This window comes from Dermochelys coriacea, chromosome 4 (assembly GCF_009764565.3).
Source record: "Dermochelys coriacea isolate rDerCor1 chromosome 4, rDerCor1.pri.v4, whole genome shotgun sequence".
Taxonomy (NCBI): Eukaryota; Metazoa; Chordata; order Testudines; family Dermochelyidae; genus Dermochelys; species Dermochelys coriacea.
The window spans coordinates 36,697,935-36,716,899 of NC_050071.1; the positions used below are offsets into that span (position 1 = coordinate 36,697,935).

At 36.9% G+C, this 18,965-nt stretch overlaps 1 protein-coding gene across 50 annotated transcripts in view; it reads right to left on the bottom strand.

Annotated features, from left to right (window-relative positions):
• CAMK2D (calcium/calmodulin dependent protein kinase II delta) overlaps positions 1-18,965 on the bottom strand; it is a 237,221-nt gene that overhangs the window by 39,983 nt on the left and 178,273 nt on the right. For 9 of the 50 annotated variants that reach the window (XM_038400267.2, XM_043513724.1, XM_038400268.2 and 6 more), the window contains 8 exons: positions 18,416-18,510; positions 16,213-16,335; positions 14,763-14,846; positions 13,920-13,962; positions 8,685-8,722; positions 7,180-7,212; positions 2,591-2,650; positions 882-923 (listed from right to left, as the gene is read on the bottom strand). In XM_038400267.2, coding sequence (XP_038256195.1) covers positions 882-923; positions 2,591-2,650; positions 7,180-7,212; positions 8,685-8,722; positions 13,920-13,962; positions 14,763-14,846; positions 16,213-16,335; positions 18,416-18,510 — 518 coding nt within the window. Of the gene's footprint in view, positions 1-881; positions 924-1,303; positions 2,455-2,522; positions 2,651-7,179; positions 7,213-7,515; positions 7,580-8,684; positions 8,723-8,996; positions 9,010-9,322; positions 9,382-9,982; positions 9,986-13,919; positions 13,963-14,762; positions 14,847-16,212; positions 16,336-18,415; positions 18,511-18,965 lie in introns of those variants that run through there. The other 41 variants (XM_038400285.2, XM_043513751.1, XM_043513743.1 and 38 more) reach the window with 16 other exon arrangements.

An 18,965-nucleotide genomic window follows, 5' to 3' on the forward strand; every position in this document is an offset into this window, starting at 1 on the left:
CATGCTTGTGAAATGCCTGCATCTGATATTTTCCACTCACACGCTATCCTTTGCAAATAAAGTATTGAGTGACCACAAGTAATTACACTAGATAAATGTGACAACAATCCTTTGGGAACTTTAAATTCCCAGCATACACATTAAAATCTCTTTAAATAAGTGAAATCTGCATATGAAAACTAGGAACATGAATCACAAACAACAATATTCCCTAACCCCTTTCAAGTCCACATAGGGAGAAAAAATTACCACACGTTATTGAAACCAGACATCAATCACAACCATCACAGCACACAGAAGAAAATCAATGAGAAAAATCAAATCAAGATTTATGAATTCAAAAGAGCTTCTTGCCACTTCAAGTGTTAGCTTCTTTTCAAACTGCAAGATGATGTTATGGAATAAGTCAAAATTTCCATGCAGAAACGTATCACAGTATGATGCATAAGCATGCTGAGAAACAGCAGATGGAAAGGGCTCAAAATATGCCTTCATCTTGTGTATGAAGCTTTCACTAAAATCGTAAAAATAACCTTACTATATTCTGTGTCTGAACACAACATTCCTTTGTTTTTCTGAGAACTGTAAGTTCTTGCCTGAAGCAAGAGATGTACAACACACCATGAACCTGGTTCCTCTGGGTCCTGAGCGCCCTCACCGCCTACAGACATCCACAGGAACTGAGGGAGCCAGCAGCCAGGCAGAAAGTATTCAGTGGGAACAAGCCACAGATGAATTAGGCCCAAGAGGCACCAGGGGCAACAGATCCAGGAATGAGATTTTCCTTGCTAAGCTCTGGGTAATGGGCACATTCTGGCTTAGAATAGTGGATGAAATGTGCACTTTGGAGAAGCAAGATGGAGCTAATTCTTTCTGAATACCTTATTTCCATCAGGGTTGTGGATTACTGTAGTTTGGGGCTCCTGAGTGAGAACAAAATAAAGAGAAAAACAGTTCTCATTGGTAAATACATTCACATTAGTGTGAGGGAGCGTGAGAAGAGCCAGCAGACAAATGCTAAACAGTGACAAGAGCTAAAGCAAATGTTAACGACTTGCCAAAAGATGAAACAATGTCTCTAATAAAGATTCCTTGACTGGCAACCCAGCAAGGTAGGTTACCTTACCTACTGCAGCGGCATGCAAAGACCTTATTCATGATCAACACACACACAGGGCTTTGAAGCTCTGGGGAGGTTAGCTGAAGAGGAAATCTGTTTCACAATGTCTCATATTAGATACATTGTCCCTTTTTGTCTGACCCTGCTTTAGCTCAAAAATGGTGAACTATTTTAATTAAAAAAATACCGTACACTTATTAATAAAGCAAAAATGAACAAAAATCAAAATAAAGATGGGCTGAACAGATTCTGAAAGATTTGGGTACCTCTAAACACAAATGGTGTTTGGATGTACAGGGGTTATTTCCAGTCTGTTGCCCATTTGAACAGCACAGATACCAATTATGATGGAAGTTCTTGATGCCATTTCAAAGTTTAACTCCCCTCTTGCTTCCCTTAAAATGCCAGTTAGCTAGCGCAGGAACAAGCTGCAGCAAGTGTAGCTTTTTAATGTACTCACAGAGGTGTGGAAGTACGTGATGGGAGTTGAGGACTCATGTACATACCATAAAACCTTTAAACTACTGCTCTGAAATGACTTGACTTAATGCAGGCTTCCATGGGAGCTGCACATGCAAATCTATGGGCAGAATTTGTCCTTATGTTTATATTAAAGAGCAGAAACATTTCTTCAGAGCGATGTACCAAAATACATGAGAAATAATACTGCTTAAATTTAGGTAATTAAATTGTAGCATTTGTGTTCGTAAGCCTTCCTCCATCTTAAGAAATGTGACTTACTACAGAAGCAAGATTGTGACATAGAATCTTTATGTACGCTGTCCTACTGTTTAGTAATATTCCCCCAGCAGAACTTATTACTGAGTAATGCTTACTGTAGATTTAAAGTGGCACTATACAAAAAGCTTTATAGGACTAAGGTACCTTTTGATAACAGTAAGTGAAGCCTTGCAAAGTCCTGCTGGGTTGTCAGAGAATAGGGGGAATGAAAATCTGAATAAGGTCTATATTGTTGTTGCCTAGCAATAGTCCTGTTAGCTCTGCTTGATGTCAAAACTTGTGTTAAGGCAAAAGAAAAGATAATAGGTACAAATTAAAAAATAAGTCAGCATTTAAACGCACAGAAACAACCATCAGGTGAAGAGCTAAGGGCAACATCAAGCGCATTCTATTCACTTTCTTACATGGCATGCAAAAAATTAAACTATCGCTACTAATGCTACTACACCACCACATCCAGCTTTTGTGTCATGTTTTCTATTTATAAAAATGTTGCTTCACAATGGACTTCCTCATAAAAAGAAAACAAAAAGTACAAACAACAAGAAAGAGAAAAAAAATGTATAAAGCAAACAAAGAATAAAAGCAAAAAAACCCCAAACAAACAAACAAACAAACAAACAAACAAACAAACAAACAAACAAACAAACAAACAAACAAACAAACAAACAAACAAAGAAAACAGTAAAGAACTTAAAGATAGGTTGAAAAGGAAGATTCCAGGTATACCAGCGCCGGGGTAGGAATATTTTCTTTGGGGCTGGTTACCACGTTGGTTTTGTTGTTTATCTGTAGGTATGCAGAAAATAGAAATAGACAAGCCTTAGAATTCTTGGTAGCTAGCATATCTATATCTTTCTATATAGAATATCTATATGCAGATATAGATAGGGAAATAAAGAATCACAGAAAGGTCAACTTATGAACTTGAAAAAAATACTGACAACAGATTTGATAACTGGCTATAGCTTCTCCCAAAGACGCTAGTGACAGTATTTTGGACTTGTTCAAGGAAGTCCTATATAGAGCATAGGCAGTTTCAGCTCTGACACGTAAATGAATGAAGAATTTTTTAATAGTGGCTACAACCAAGTAATAGGAATTCACAATTAATATGGATTTTAGAAAGAAAATGCCTGTATTTCCATTGTGATTTATTTGCCAGTTTAGATTTTGCAACAGTGTTAAGTAATATACCATCATTTCACTTTATTTCTAGGAGGGTGTCACTAGGTTAAACATCATTTTGTTTTTCATGGAAGGAAGCTTCAGTGGTTCAAATTTGTGTGTCATTTACACCCATATAAATCTGGAGTTACTCCACTGTAATTGGTAACTCCAGATTTATATGGGTGTCATTGAGGTCAGAATATGTACAGGTACATTCACTTTGAGATTTTTTTCAAACAAGCATTTAATATTTCAAATGAAAAACATACATGTTTCGTTTTCATGTAATGAAATAAACTAATTTGCTTGTTTTTAAAAACCTCAATACTATCATTTTCCAATCTGACTGAACCTGCAGTAATACCTTTTGTTTACTGTACATTGGCCTTTCAGTCCACAGAACCCAAATTAAGAGTATAACTTCCTGTACTGTAGCTTCTCAACACTAATACTTTTGGCCCTGATTCTGCAAACAGTTATCTATGGGAGTAGTTTCAATGACTACAAAACATGCAAGTCTTTGAAGAACGGGGCTTTTATTTGTTTAAAAAAAATTATTCTCTCTCTCTTTCTGTCTCGCTCTCTCTTTAAGTAAGACTTTAGCAATTAATTTAAATTTCTCTGATTCTTATACCCATTTTTAAAACCCACCTTCCATAACTGCACCAGGTAAATATCACTGTGGTTGTAAAACTGGAGAGATTTTAAAAATCAAGCCCCAAATAAAGTTTTTGTACCCACTGGAAAGCTGGTTTCAATTATAACAAAAGCTTGTTGGACTCTGTTGCTATCAAACTATTGTCAATTAAAATTACTAGGATTTTTTAAAAACATTTTTGACCAGTTCTACTTATATCAGCAGCAGGTCAAAGAAGCAAAATGTAAGGTAGGCTGTCTGCATACAGGGTTGGCATCATTTCTACCCGTCAGCGGTATAGAATCTCTACGGCTCCGCTGTGTCAGTACTCTGGCACTGAAAATGTAAACATTACATGGGAAAGAAATGCAACAATGCAAATTCAGACTTCTCTTCTTTCACTGATGGACATTTTGTCAATATTAAAGTAAAATTAATTACCACATTTAAAAACCAAAAGTCAAGCCCTTTGTGTCAGTCAGGCTGTTGGGGGATTTTTTTTATATAAAAGTCTTTAGGAAATCTAAAATGTTGAAGCCTGAATAATATTTACCAGAGTGTGTAATGTATTTGCCTAGCCCTGGACTGATGGTTTGAGCACTGGACTGAGAGCCAGGAATTTCTGAGTTCTAATTTGAGCTCATCAATCCCTCCATGGCCTTAGGTAAATCACTTAACCTCTTTGTGAGATGGGGATAATGATATTTAGGTCATGTCTACACTTCAGATTTCCCCCAATTCTACCTCTGCACTGGTGCAATCCCTAGTACAGACTGATAAAGCTGCTGAGTAAGCTTTATTTGGGCAAATGTGCCCTAGGGGCGAAATCATGACCCTGAAATCAATGGAAGCTGCTGTAGCATTAATTTTAATTGTGCCAGGATTTCACCTGAGGTGTTTTCATTGGTGGATGCCCATCAGTTGCTGAAATCAGAGCAAATCTGAAGCATAGCCCATGTCTTAGTTAGGACACGTCTAGACTGGGGAACTCTGTTCTACTGTAACTACATCCATGTAGTTAAGATGATGGAAATCCCTAACACAGACATATTGCTCTGGTGCAAAACGGGCTTGCACTGGATTTCAATTTATCCTCTAAGATACTGAAAGACACATGCCAAGCAGGGCAGTATCTCTACATTAGGGACAATCTCAGCCAGCAGTTAACTATCTTACAGGGGTTTAGTAAGGAATAATTAATGATAGAAAATGTTACTACCTGCATTCCTTACTCAGGGAAAAAAACCCACTGAATTCAAGGAAATGTTATTTGTTTAAATTAAGACAACATAGATTATGGAATAACAACAATACAGACAACCATGGACATTCATATTCTTTTTCTCTTGTAACAAGAGAAAATCACTCTCCCGAGTTTTACTACTAAAAATGAATATTCATTAACAGTTTGGCCACCAAGAGAGAAGTAATTAAAGAGCAAAAGAAAGAAGAAATGAACACATATAAAGCATATATGAGGGAGGGAATGAAAGTTTCAACAGACTTCATACAGTCCTAATCAGCAACATCAGAAATCAAACAACACACCATAGAAGCGCTTGTCATGGAACATGTAACAGACAAAGGATAACCAAATTTCAGAGAGAATTTTGCCTGAGTAAGGAGAGCAGCATTGAGCCCACACTCCCCTGGTCAAAATCCTATAAAAAATAAACAACAACATTCATTCCACTACCATCGAGAACTGAAGAATATATATTCAAACTTACTAATGGTACATCAAGAATACAGAATTTACATTAGTACAAATGAAAAAGAGAATATATTGCATAGTCAAGTTATTTCATCGATATGAGCACAGCTTGGCTAAACACTTGCAAATTTAAAGAAAAATGGTAGGTTTTAAATCACATTTACTGTGTTTATTTTAACAGAAAGGGGAAGCTATTAAAAAACAAATTCAGCATTTACATACCAAATGATTAAGTGATTATGGAAAATTATTTTAAATTGGTGTACTTCTATTTGTTGTCAGGAAGGAAAACTTTTTCTGCTAAAATTATGGTTGCTGTGAAACAGTTTTTAACTTTATAGCATTTCTCAGAGCAAACAGTTGGGCATGGCCATACTATCCTAAGTATTCATGTTTTTTATATATTTTATAAAAATTGTATAAAACTGTCTCTCAGGATCTAAATCCTCCAAGCATCCTATGTGGTGTTTCAGCAGACTAAGAGCTGGCACGCGGTGTGTTTGGGATGCTGAAAATATCCCACCATATTTGGTAAGTGGCCCGTACTTTGGTATTAAAATGAACTGTTCTCTTGCATGAAACACTGTATCCAGCTAGATGATATAGGCCATTTACCAGACAGGTCTTTTCAAGGGGAGGTCTGCTTGCCCATGACAGAGTGACCAATTGGAGGAAGTGGAACATTTGCTCTGCTCTACCTGGATCAGCAGTACAGAGGCATGGTTAAGTGTCACTGTTGAGTAAGCTGCCTTGCCAGGATCACCACCATCATCCCAGAATTCAGGATCAATGCCAGTTAAACAGGAGGATGGTCACTGCCTGCCTGAGGACCTGGTGCTGGGGGAAGGGAGTCTATTTATTGTTTCTCAAGATGGGGGATCTGAGTTAGAGGTTGAGAAGGTCTTGGGATGGGGCTCTGGACTAGGAATGGGGCTGATTGGGGGTCTGGAGAAGAGAAGGAAGGCGGCATGTCTGCTGTGGCCTGTGCTTGTAGCTTGACATCCTGATGCGAGTCAAATGACACTAAGATGCTTAGCAAAACCTTATTATTTTATTCTAAAAGTACAACATCCCCAAAAAGAAAATAAACAGCCATCCTTCCATTTGTTATTTGATTTCAAGGGATAATAAAAATATTCAAAGCGGGGTTTTGAAAATCACCTTAAAATGTCCTAAATAGTGGATGTGTGCTCAGTTAAAGCTGGAATCAATAAAAGTGGATCTTGCAGTGAATTTATATATATATATATATATATTTTTTTTTACAGAGGGGGCAGCAGGAGTAGAGAGGTGTCTCTTAATGAGTTCCTGATGTTGAACTGTATTTATAGTATATGGGTAAAAGCTCTAGCAATTCCCCAAGTATTGAAATTTTTAATTTTTTTTTTAGTTTCTACGTAAATAACTACACAGAGGGTAATGTCTCCATTACACTTATTATTATCCATTTATTATTTTAATGTTATTAGTTTTTAATACAAGGAGATTAAGAAATTAATGGAAGACTGTTTAAACAAATACTTTTTTTTTTTTTAGTGTACTAAAGACAGCTGCATTGGCCAATGTTACATCTACTTTTTTGTATTTATATTTCTATAGCTAAAAATCTTGCTTTAAAGAATTGCGGAACAATTCATTACAGATGGCATGTAAGCACTTCTTGGCTTAGAAGTCACAAGTTTTCATGTTAAAGGTCTTGTAGCTTCTCAAGTTATGTTAACAGATTAAATGCATTTATTTGATTTCTAAGTGTGAATGTTTCACAGGAGGAAAAATCTGGCAGATAAAGATCCTCACCATCATTTGAACACTCGAACTGGACTTCCTTTTCTGAATTGACCAGTCAGAGAGAAAAGGAAAAGAAGAAAATGTGACTGGTTGGATTGAAAATATCAATGCATGGAGTACAGTATATTTTTGTTTTCAAAAAGACAGCATAAGCTGCGGTAGAGAAGGAAATACTTTTTTTGTCCGGGGAAGTTTCTACATGAGAAAAATGCTGAAAACAAAGACTCCCACGCAGGTAAACATTTCCCCCCTTGCTTCACATAACTGAGCAGGAAAATGGTAAAAAAACTGAAATGTCCTGAAAACCGGAAATATGAGATCCCAGAGAGTGTATTATTAGCAAACCATTGACGAAAATTCTCAGCAACGTTGCTATCAAAATGGAGATACAGCAGATGCCATAATAAACCTGTAGGAAGAATGGTATTTATAAAAATACTAGCCTGACCCGAGCACACAAAATTCCCGCATTCCACAAAGACGCGTTAAGGAATCTGTATTGCAATGACCTAATCATACAGAATGATGTGCTTCTTCATCCTCTCTAAGATGCCCATTTGACTTTGGGTAACATTCAGGTTAGAGTTTACTGAATTCATTTTAAGAGCCTTAACATTTTTAAGTGTGAGAGAATACATGTGTGAGAATGAGTAAAGGACAAATCTGCTGTGAACTGAGTATTTCAGTAAGTAGCACTCTGTTAAAAAAAAAAGGAAGTTTAAGCAGAAAACTAAAATTCAGGTCAAAGACACACTCCTGAGAATGAGGCAGAACTGAGAAGAGAAGAAACTATGCATTATCTACGGAAAGCTGGGGTGCTTTATTTAGTCTTCAGGAATCCTCTCAGAAAAAGAAATACAACATTTTTCAATGCTCAGTGATTTTTTTCCTGGCTATTTTTCCAAGTATCTGTCTAGAACATTCATTTGTGAAGCATCTCTCCTCCTGCGGGACCTGGTGATATGAAAATAGGAACTCTAAATCATCTATGAAAGTTGCCAAAATGTTCCCATTCTTACCAAGGTCTATTAGTCAGGATGAGCTTATTCACTGAAATCTTAAAATGCCAGGACTTCTGCCAAACACACCAAGTACACCTGGTGGAACATGCCTCATGTGGGGCCCAAACTACAAGTAAGTTTCTGACGCTCCATCAAGCTTACATACCCATGACCAAAGTCTCATTTATATTAAATACATAATATATCAAAAATACAGTGAGTCACTAATGACAGGACTAGCCTTTATTAAAAAGCAAGGAATATATTCCCTTGTCAGCATTTTTCAGAATCTTATTTAAAACATGGTACAGTTTTCAGCTATTTCTTTTCTGACATTATTTTAAACTTAAACTAACTTCAACTTCTTCAAATATATAGTGAGAACCATTTCTTAACACAACCTGTGAAGAAGAGATGTAGTTATTTCCAATCGCAAGGTCAATAGAAGTTAAAAGAGTACAAGGAAAAGAAAGCTGAATGAGATGTATAGTTTGGTGCATTTGTTTAACTTACTTTGACTCCATCAGGTTTTTTCAGTAAACTTTTTGCTGCTGTAAAATGAGAGAATAAATTCAATGTCAGCTGTTTATCAATAAACTCCATCAGGTTTGAAGCAAAGCAAGCACTTTCAGTTTTTAGTTCCTCCCTCTGCTGGTTTACATTTAGGAAATGGAATATTTACAGCATTTGAGAAATTCCAAACTACTGGACATAAGGCTGCAGTACCACTTTTCTTAGATTTGCTACCTTGATTTTGTCAAGATCTACACTTAGCTGCATTAGGCACTAAATACTGCCATATCCAGTAGAATCTCATTATTTCACATTGAGAGACCAGCTACAAGTTTCTAAAATGTGTGCATTAGCGTGTAAGCAAACACACAAAAGCCCTCAATTGGCAAAGGCGTATGCATATAACTAACTATATGATTAGATGCATTGAATTCAACTGAATTATTTACATGGGTAAATGCTTGCAGGGTCACAGCCAAAAATATCAAGAATAACAAATCACTGTCATTTACTGTTTTCCTTTATTTATAAGTGAATTTGGACTCCTAGGAAATACATTGTAGAATACAGCAGAAACCCATTTAACCAAGCCTCCATTATGCAGCTCTCTATATTAACTGAACCACCAGTTGCCCAGCGCTGACAGCAGTAGGACTTGGACTGGAGCCCTGGGAGGCTGGGGCTCCTGCCTGTTGTCCTGACACCTGGAGCCCCGCCGCCCAGGGCTGACACCTGGAGCCCCGCCGCCCATTCCCCAGTTTATCTAGATTTTTGGTTATCCAATCTGGCCCTGGTCGCAGGTAGATCGGCTAATTGTGATTCCACTGTATTTTGTAAAAATGATAGCATTTTACTATTACATTTTTGCTCAGAAATGGGGATAGATTAGCTTTTTTGTGATAGATACAAATGCCCACTTTGCTACTGGGGCTGTGGCCAAGCCAAACCAGCGGAGAGAGACCCTAGACGGCCTTGACTCCTAGGGGTAGCCTTTAGAGTAGCAGCCGTGTTAGTCTGTATTCGCAAAAAGAAAAGGAGTACTTGTGGCACCTTAGAGACTAACAAATTTATTAGAGCATAAGCTTTCGTGAGCTACAGCTCACTTCATCGGATGCATCTGGTGGTAGCCTGTGATCTATGCAGGGTTATGGTAGAGTGGAGAGGAATATAGGGGTTGGAACTGGCCATGAACCCCAGCCTGTAGTTTTTCACCTAGTTCAGTGGATACAAAGACACATTACTGACTCCCCTGTTCCTTTGATTTGGAGTATTTAGTACTACTTCTGGAGTCAGGTGACCAACTCTTAGTGCCCTCTTCACACAGCAAGATACCGAGGAGAAGGAACAGAAGAAAAGCTGAAGGCTGCAGAGGTGAGTTGGGAGTCGCAACCTCTAGGTCTTGTCCATGCTGTTATAGCTGGTGGTGACATCAAGTGACTAAATGGCTGTGGCTAAGCCACTGGGCATCCATTTGTCCACAAATGTTTAAAGGGGAATTTGCAGCCATTTCTCCTTGTTACACAGAGAGGCAGTTGCTGAGGACAAAAGTGCAAAGAAATGGAGGGTTTGGAAGACTTTGGACCTGACTCTTGGTGTTGATGGGCATGGGAAGTTGGCTTCGCTGTCTTACACAGCTCGAAGCATTACTCATCTGGACCCTTATCCTGAACATGAAGAAGGATAGCAGGGATCACGGACACTTGAGAAAGGCCCCTTTATTTGACTGGCGGAAGGAGGGCTTATTCTGTTGGGAACTGCATTAGTCTAGTTTCAGACTGTTTTCTGGGGTACCACCATTTCTCTTGATTAAGTTAATGAAGATAAAGCTTCTGCTTCATCTACATTTCTGTGTCCATGTCTTATTCACCTGCTGTGTCTGGGTCAAATGCTCATATTATCGTGGTTCTACTGTAGACATGATGGACTATATAACCATAGAAACTGTGCAGAAAAGAACAGATCTTCATTAAAGCGTATTTCACATTTGTTAAAAGGATACCGGAACTTCAACTAGAGCTGAAGTTAAGGTTATCTTCTATAATCTAGTAAAACTTCTCAAAATGCACTTTATCAGTTAGGATAGCAGATCCACTCAGACCTCTGTTAAGACTGTGTCACTGCTGCCCATCATAAACCCCTATTTTTCAGGAGCAGAAAAATTTCATTCATAAAAATTTATTTCAAGCTAAAGTTGACAAAATTTTTTTCCACCTGTGCTAAGGAAGAGTAATGCAGAACATTTTTATATGTGAAACGCATATGTTATATTTAAACTATGCTGCTGTTTTACTTTAAATTCTTTGGACTAAAGACTACCTTTTTGTTAAATGTAGGTACAGCACCTAGCACAATGGGCCTTGAGTCTTGATTGGGTTTTGGGCTCTACCACTGTATAATTAATCAGATAGAAAGAGCATCAAATTCTTAAACTAATTTAGCAGAAAATGGCTATTTTCAAGCTACAGGAAAGAAAAGAAAATTAGAAGTTTATTAGCTTTACAGGCTATTTTATTCTCTTAGAACTAAAAAAAAACACCTATTGAAAAATATTAATTCTTATAAGTTGCTTGTCATCCTTCCAATGTTATGTTTTATGTTTCAAATCTTTTACATGTTTTGGAAAAGTTAATTTTTTAAAATAAAAATTAAATAAAACAAACGAACAACAAAAGAGTCATAATGAAGGTTGTAACAGCCATTACTCCTCCCATTGTGCCTGTAGGATTGCTAGCATGTAAGGGGATGTGTCCCTTGAAAGGTTTCTTGTATGAGACTGTTATGTGATCTCATATTATGGGAATATTCTATACTTCAGTCCTGTACATTAACAGGAGCTCCATGCCCAGAACAAGCATAGTATATACCCTGTACTTTGCATACTGCAATAACCACACACAACTATTTAAAGAAGTGTTAGCACCATCTTTAGCTATGAATCTTTTGCCTTTTTTGTTGGCTTGTGATATAATTCTAATACTATTTAAAAGCATTTTGTGTAAGCAAGGACACTGTATGCGAATCAAAACCTGCAGCAGCAAAGCATATTCTAAAGTAAGCTAACAATGAAGAATTTGACCATGCTGATTTCCCACAACTAAAAAGCAATTGTTATAAATAAATCCTAAGGCACTGCTAATAAGCCAGAAAGCAAACTGAGAAGAAATGAAATTGTGACAACATGCAGAGATTAGTGTGGTTCAGGGCAGATGGCAATTTTGCTTAGGAGGTACAAAAAAGATGTTTCTTTCAGTTGCTGAGGGTCTTACCTCACAAGAAACACACATTCCACATAAAAGGAAGAAAGAAAAGGAAAAATAAAACACTTTTATAAACACATTGTTATGGACAAATAACCTTGAAAATCATGCTTTCAATGAAATTCAATTAATAAATAACTCAAAAACTAAAATGTCATCTCAAGTGCAGGTATGTCTTAAATTAACCACTGAAATGATGGATGAAAAAGTCTTTGATCACCATGCTGAGACATTCTGAAATAATATTTTTAAAGGATGATGACATTCTTGTTCTTCAGAGGTGTTAGACCTTACATATGATGTATGTGAAACAATGATTATGGAGAATGATTACAAATGATACATGTGCTTCATGTTTTAAGATAATCCATTTTTGACAAGATACTCAGTCTTAGACTACAGCATTTCTGTTCAACTCTTAAAGGAAATTGAAAGTTATTGGCAATTCATTAAACATTAAGCAAATATAATTTACAACCCCTAAAGATGGTTTTATATGTTACAATTGTATATTAAATAGGGGAACCTAACAAAGAAGGGCACGGTATATTCCAAGCACCAAACAGATTGGACCAATTGGTCTCACTTGCATCCCGCTGTAGCTTGTTTATTTTGGATGCTTTGACACTTATTCTTCAAAACATGCCCAATGCACTATAGCATTTTTACCTGTTAATTAAATATATTGCAACAGAATTATCTCAGACAAAGACAGGATGCTGCAAAGTTACTGCAGAATTCACCCTATGTTATTCAATTGCCTGAATTCTTTTTTGTGGGTGTCTTACATGCATTATCAATATCTGGTTAGGATAAAGGTTGTCAGAATAATTCTCAAATATTGAGGTTTACATTGGGAGATTCCCAGCTCCTCCCTTCCAAATAAGAATTGAAACACAATGTAAACAAAATATATCATAGCTATTTGAGGGATAAGCGTCTGGCTAATCAGCAGGGAGGGGAATAGATGGTCGGAGGAAGGAAGAAAACGAGAAGGCAGAGAAGTTTAGACAATTGGAGGAATGAAGGGAAAGAAAGGCTTTAACACTTTTACAAATTTCCCTTTCAGAAATTTATAGCTATTTTAATTTTGGTATTTTTTCTTTTCTCCTTCATTGAAAACTTTAAATATGTAACTATAAATTTAAGCATCACAACATTTTGAGCGTGTTCCTAATTAAGACATAATTATAACTGTGCCCTGGGCTAATAAACACCTTGGTCTTCAGCATTAGAGTTTGATTACTGTAAACACCAAGGGCACAGATATTATTTCATATGCAGAAAGTACTCTTATGTTGCTATAATATGATGCTTGAGAATGAGACAGAAATATAAAAGAGTGAAGAACTTTCATATGTTTATTAATATTAAGAAACCCAAACAAATAGGAATGGTATTAAAGGTAAACTTGATTTGATATATTACTAGAAAAGTAGTCAAATATATACTATAAGGTCGCTTTTTATACAAGATAAGAACATAAAACTTATGTCTGTAAAGTTTAAAAATGTATTTTAGTTTTGCGTATTCAACTCCTCTTCTACTATGTAATTTAACTTTTAAAATATTATTCTTTGACTATATTTCAATTTGCACATTTATCCTTAGCATTTGCAATTTTTCTCTTCCTACCTGGAATATTTTCTGGTCTCTTTGATTGGATTCTACAAATAAGAACAAAAAAACCCTCCCCCTTCACAATAAGGGAAACAAACAGACATTGCCCCAAATTATTCCAACTACCACCAGTACTTTACAAAAGGCTCAATATGACCCTTTTAGTTTAATCTACAGCAGCGGGTAATTTTTGCTCTGATCATTGCAAAAAAAGAAATAAACTTTAATACACTATACTTTACATACTCCACAGTAGCAAAGACCTTTACTGTACTAAACTAATTCTCATTAGGCCTGGTTGCATTAAGCAGATACCAAAATGTAAAGAACATAAGGATTTGGAGCTCAATAAACATACCTGAGAAATTTCTGGTAGCCAGCATAGTTGTCAAAATGGCCCCCTGTGTACACATATGTTAACTCAAATTAGCATTATTTATGCACAGCTCTGAGCATGAATAGACCAAAAAGGCAAATGTGCTTAATCATAAATCATTTGACTATCTAAGTCAACTCTGGAATGATAGATTTTCCATGAATTATTTGGCATAAGGTGGAGTACACTGGGAATGGAGAAACTGTAGCTTATTCTTAAAGCTATTACCTATCATAAATCCCTGAATAGTTACTGAGCTGTCAGAACAAGTCTTGCCACAAATGTATGTGCACACACAGGGATATTTGTCATCAATTAAACTGCACACATATGACACTGGAAATAGAACCCAGACCCTTACTTCAGTTGCTTGGCATGAGTTTGTTCAACTGTGGGTTTATATGTAACATACACTACCACAACCAACTAAGGGAGGTTTTCCTTTATCTAAAGGGAGAAATGCCTGTGATTTTAAAATGGAGGGTCATCACTAGCATACTGATTCCAAACAGGTATGTAGATGATATTTATATTAATTGCATCTTAAAAGCAGTACAAATGCTGCTGGAAATGCATGCAGAGATCAACCTCATGTTGTTTATTAAGCACTGCAGCACAGTTCACATGGCTGTACTTATTTAAAGATCCAAGCCTGATGTTTGTTTATATAAACTTGTTTTTAAGTGTTCACAAGATAGTTAATATTCTCCATAAAATCCCTTTAAGGAATGGTTATCCTCTACATGGAATATATGTCACTGTATCCTTTTACCCTTTAAAAATTACCTGCTACTAAAATGCCCCTGAAGAAATTTTCTTTCTTACCTTTAGTTTTCTTCTTGCATTGAATTTCTTCAAGCAATCTACAGTCTCCTGCCTGTGCATCATAGAGGCCACAGTAGAACGTTGCTGAGGGAGAAGAAAAGAAAAATATATTCAATACACACAAATATGTGAGTTATGTTATATTTACTGGAGAACAAGCATTTCATAACCTGCATGGGCCAAATTCCTAAGTCTTAAGCTCCTATCCTTCACTGGTATCTATTCAAGCAAACCTCAATGCACCAGTGAAGTCTCCAAGATTTTGCCTGGGTGCAGGGATGCATGCCAATGGAACCTGATACAAAACTAGAGACTCAGTTTGTACTCAGTCCTTACCTATGAAAAACTCCACCTTAAATCATTGGGGTTTACACCTGTGTAGAGACTGAGTAAAACCAAACTATTTTGGCCATATATAATTATAAAAATAAAAAATCAGCAATAGCATCCTGAATTGTGGCGTCCTGTAAAGTTCTCTTTTAAAAAAATGAATGGAATTGTATTTAACATTAGCAATATTGTGTGACGCACGGGAACATGAAATGTGTAAAAAGGAAATATTCAGCATCCTCCTTATTTCTTCTGAAACTCATTATCACTTATATTGTTCTATGATAGAGAAGACTTTGCAGCCTACTAGAATGAGATCAGGGCTGGGCACCAGGACCACATCTATTCTGATTGTGGCTCCGTCAGTGACTTGGAGAGTATCCTTAGGCAAATACCTAATTTCTTGTTTCCGTGTTTCACCCTACCTGCACAATGGAGGCAGTATCATTTACCCATCTCCCAGTGTTTCGAGAATTAATTGTTCTGAAGATGAAAAGCATGATATAAGAGAGAATTTTTCTTGATACAGCTCCATACTGTATTCCCTGAGCATGCACATAATAATGATGTCTTAAAGGCCATGAGAAAAGGAGTACTTGTGGCACCTTAGAGACTAACAAATTTATTTGAGCATAAGCTTTCGTGAGCTACAGCTCACTTCATCCGATGAAGTGAGCTTTAGCTCACGAAAGCTTATGCTCAAATAAATTTGTTAGTCTCTAAGGTGCCACAAGTACTCCTTTTCTTTTTGCGAATACAGACTAACACGGCTGCTACTCTGAAACCTGTCATTAAAGGCCATGATCCTCCATTCTCAGTGCAAGTGGATGTCTGTATCCACTCAAGAGCCCCAGTGAAGTCTCTGCTCTTCCTGGGCACAAGGGTCTGCCTGCACAGAGCAGTTTCTCAGGCTGGAGCCTCAGTTACGGTAATTATTTCTAGATTCACAGAGTCTAGATAATTACAGTTTTATCTCCTCTATTTAACTACATTGCAATGAAACAGCTCTAAGGAAGGAAAAAAATCATTAACCTTCTGAATTTGTGCACTAGATTTTGGAGAATGCTATCAACTATTTTGCATGTACAATTTTTTAGGCATACAAGTGGAAACTACTTACACATATCCATGGATGCTTCAGTGCCTCTGATGCTGTGATACGTTTGGCAGGGTTGATGGTAAGCATTTTATTGATGAGGTCTTTGGCTTCAGGAGTCACTGTATCCCACTCTGGTGAGGGAAACTTAAGGAAAAATATATATGTAATTCTCTCTTTCTCTGTATGTGTGTGTGTGTGTGTGTACACACACACACACACACACACACACACACACACACACACACACACAGAGTATGTCACATGAATGGATAACAGAGCTTAAAAACTTGAAGACTAAAGAAGTCTGCTATAAAGAAAACAATTTCAAACAACTTTTTATATAAACATGTTTTTTCTTCTTTATTGTTTTGATGACTTCTAACAGGCTTGTTTCAGATATTAACTTATTTTGTAGTGCAACATGATGCAAACTGACACTTAGAGGATGAAATTACAAATTCAAGGGGAATACAGTAGGCTAAGAAATTCAGATCAGGGAGTGTGCTTTTCTGTGTGTTTGTACACTGACTAATACAGTACTGCAATAAAAATAATAAACAAAATTATCATATAGACTTATTTGTCTTCTTGAATGTTAAACAGTGTATATGGCATCTTAATGTTTAAATCCTGATTTATGAAACCGCTTTATCGGATACTTAAGCCCATCCCTGATCAGCAAAATATTTAAGCATGTGCTTAAGTACCATTGGAATGGGACTTAAGTGTGTGCTCAAGTGCTTTCCTGAAACACAGCCATAAGCTCCTTGTGTTTTTCACTTTTTAAATTCATGAATTTAGAGCTTGTGGAAATTGAGAATGGGGCACGGATCACTTCTAATTTTAAACTAGTATAAATGGTGGATTCTCTATAACTTGAAGTCTTTAAAACATGATTTGAGGACTTCAGTAACTCAACCAGAGGTTAGGGGTCTACTGCAGAAGTGGGTGGGTGAGGTTCTTTGGCCTGCAATGTGTAGGAGGTCAGACTAGATGATCATGATGGTCCCTTCCGGCCTTTAAGTCTATGAATCTAATAGCGCCCGAGTCACTGCTGATCCAGAGAACAGGTAGCGAAGGAGAGTGAGAGTGCTACCTTCTTCTGCAGGGACCACCTCTATGGAAGCATAGTTCAGTCTCCATATGTATTTAATCACTGCCTTCTCAGCTGTGACTGTATTGCCAACTGGAATGGTATGTTTTGCAACATGGGCACTTGACCACTAAGAACAAGACTGAGACCATAAACTCATTTCCACTACAAGGCTTACATGAATGGCTTAAAAGACAGAAAGCTCTGTATGCCTTACAATTTTTTGAGTCATTCAGTCTTTAAATTGCTTAACAGTTGAGCACCAATAGACACCAATTTCACTGTGTCTAAAATAAATGCATTATACTGTAAAATCTATAACACTTCTGAACTACTACTCTAATCCTTCCAATGTTCACTGCTGGGCATGAGAGTCAATGGGACTATTCCCTCATAAGTGTTTGCAGAACTGGGCTCTATAACACTACTGTTATGCCTATTTAGGCAGGCTACAACTTTATGAAAGATAATGCAAAGGAAAAAGTCATTTAGGTTGGTAGCATTGGTACCCTGAAGAATTTAAAGTTTTGTCAATTTAGAAATACTGCTGTAGATCTGAACAAAGCAAAAGTAACCATCATTCATAAAGGATTTTAGACTAATATAACTACCAGACTCAGACTTTGAGCAGTAAAGGAATTTGATAAAAAACATACTGTAGGAGGTACTCGTATTTGTAAGGTTCCTTTTGCACACATTTGTCCCTACCAGATACACATATGCAAACTTATAAGTGAATCAACTGAGATCACAGCTGTGATACTCTGAAACTAATCTAACTGAAATGTAAAATCAGTAACAATAACCAGCAGAAAGAGAAACCTTGTGCTCTCTCAATACCACCCCTAAAAAGCAACAGCTGTAGGATTGTGAGCAAAGGCACAAAGTAGTAGAAATATAGGTACTGTTTAAACAGGCAGATAGAAATATACTGCATAATGGTATATATTATATATTGTACAGGCCAAAGAGATGTTTACTCATATAAAGAGAGTGGATCATAAAAATGCTGATAAAAACAGAAATATTTAGGAACTAATTCCTCCTTAGTTTTCACTCCCTTTTAGTCTAGCAAACTCATACTGAAAGCTCGAATTAAAAACAATTATATGAGTAGCTCATAATACATACGTCATAAGCACCAGCCTTGATCTGCTGATAGAGTCTGTGCTGGTCTTCATCCCAGAAAGGAGGGTATCCCACAAGGAGAATATAGAGAATGACACCTGGAGGAAGTCCAAAGTAGCACTAATTAAGCCATTCATGTAAACTAGCCCCAGCGAACATGAACTGAAACATGCCTCAAGGATGCACAAAACAGGTACAAACAAATAAGGCAAATGACTTATTTGGTAGTACAGCTGAATAGAAATCTTCCACATGTTGGAAAATAAACATCCTGACAATGCTCTGAGGCAGCTGTAGAGGTCACATGATGACACCCTGGAAGAAATCATGGGGAGTGCAGGTGAAGACTATTTGCCCGAAAATGGTGCCTCAATACTATGGGGATGGGCACACTGGAAATGTCTAGTTAGTTCTAGAGACAGACAGGGATATATCCTTTAGTCCTACTCAGAACAGGCTTAGACAGTACAGAGATTAAAACCAGCCTGCTAATGTAAGTGCTCTCATTAGTGTACTGATGGTAAAGATGATGGAAAATTTTAAGAAAAGAGTC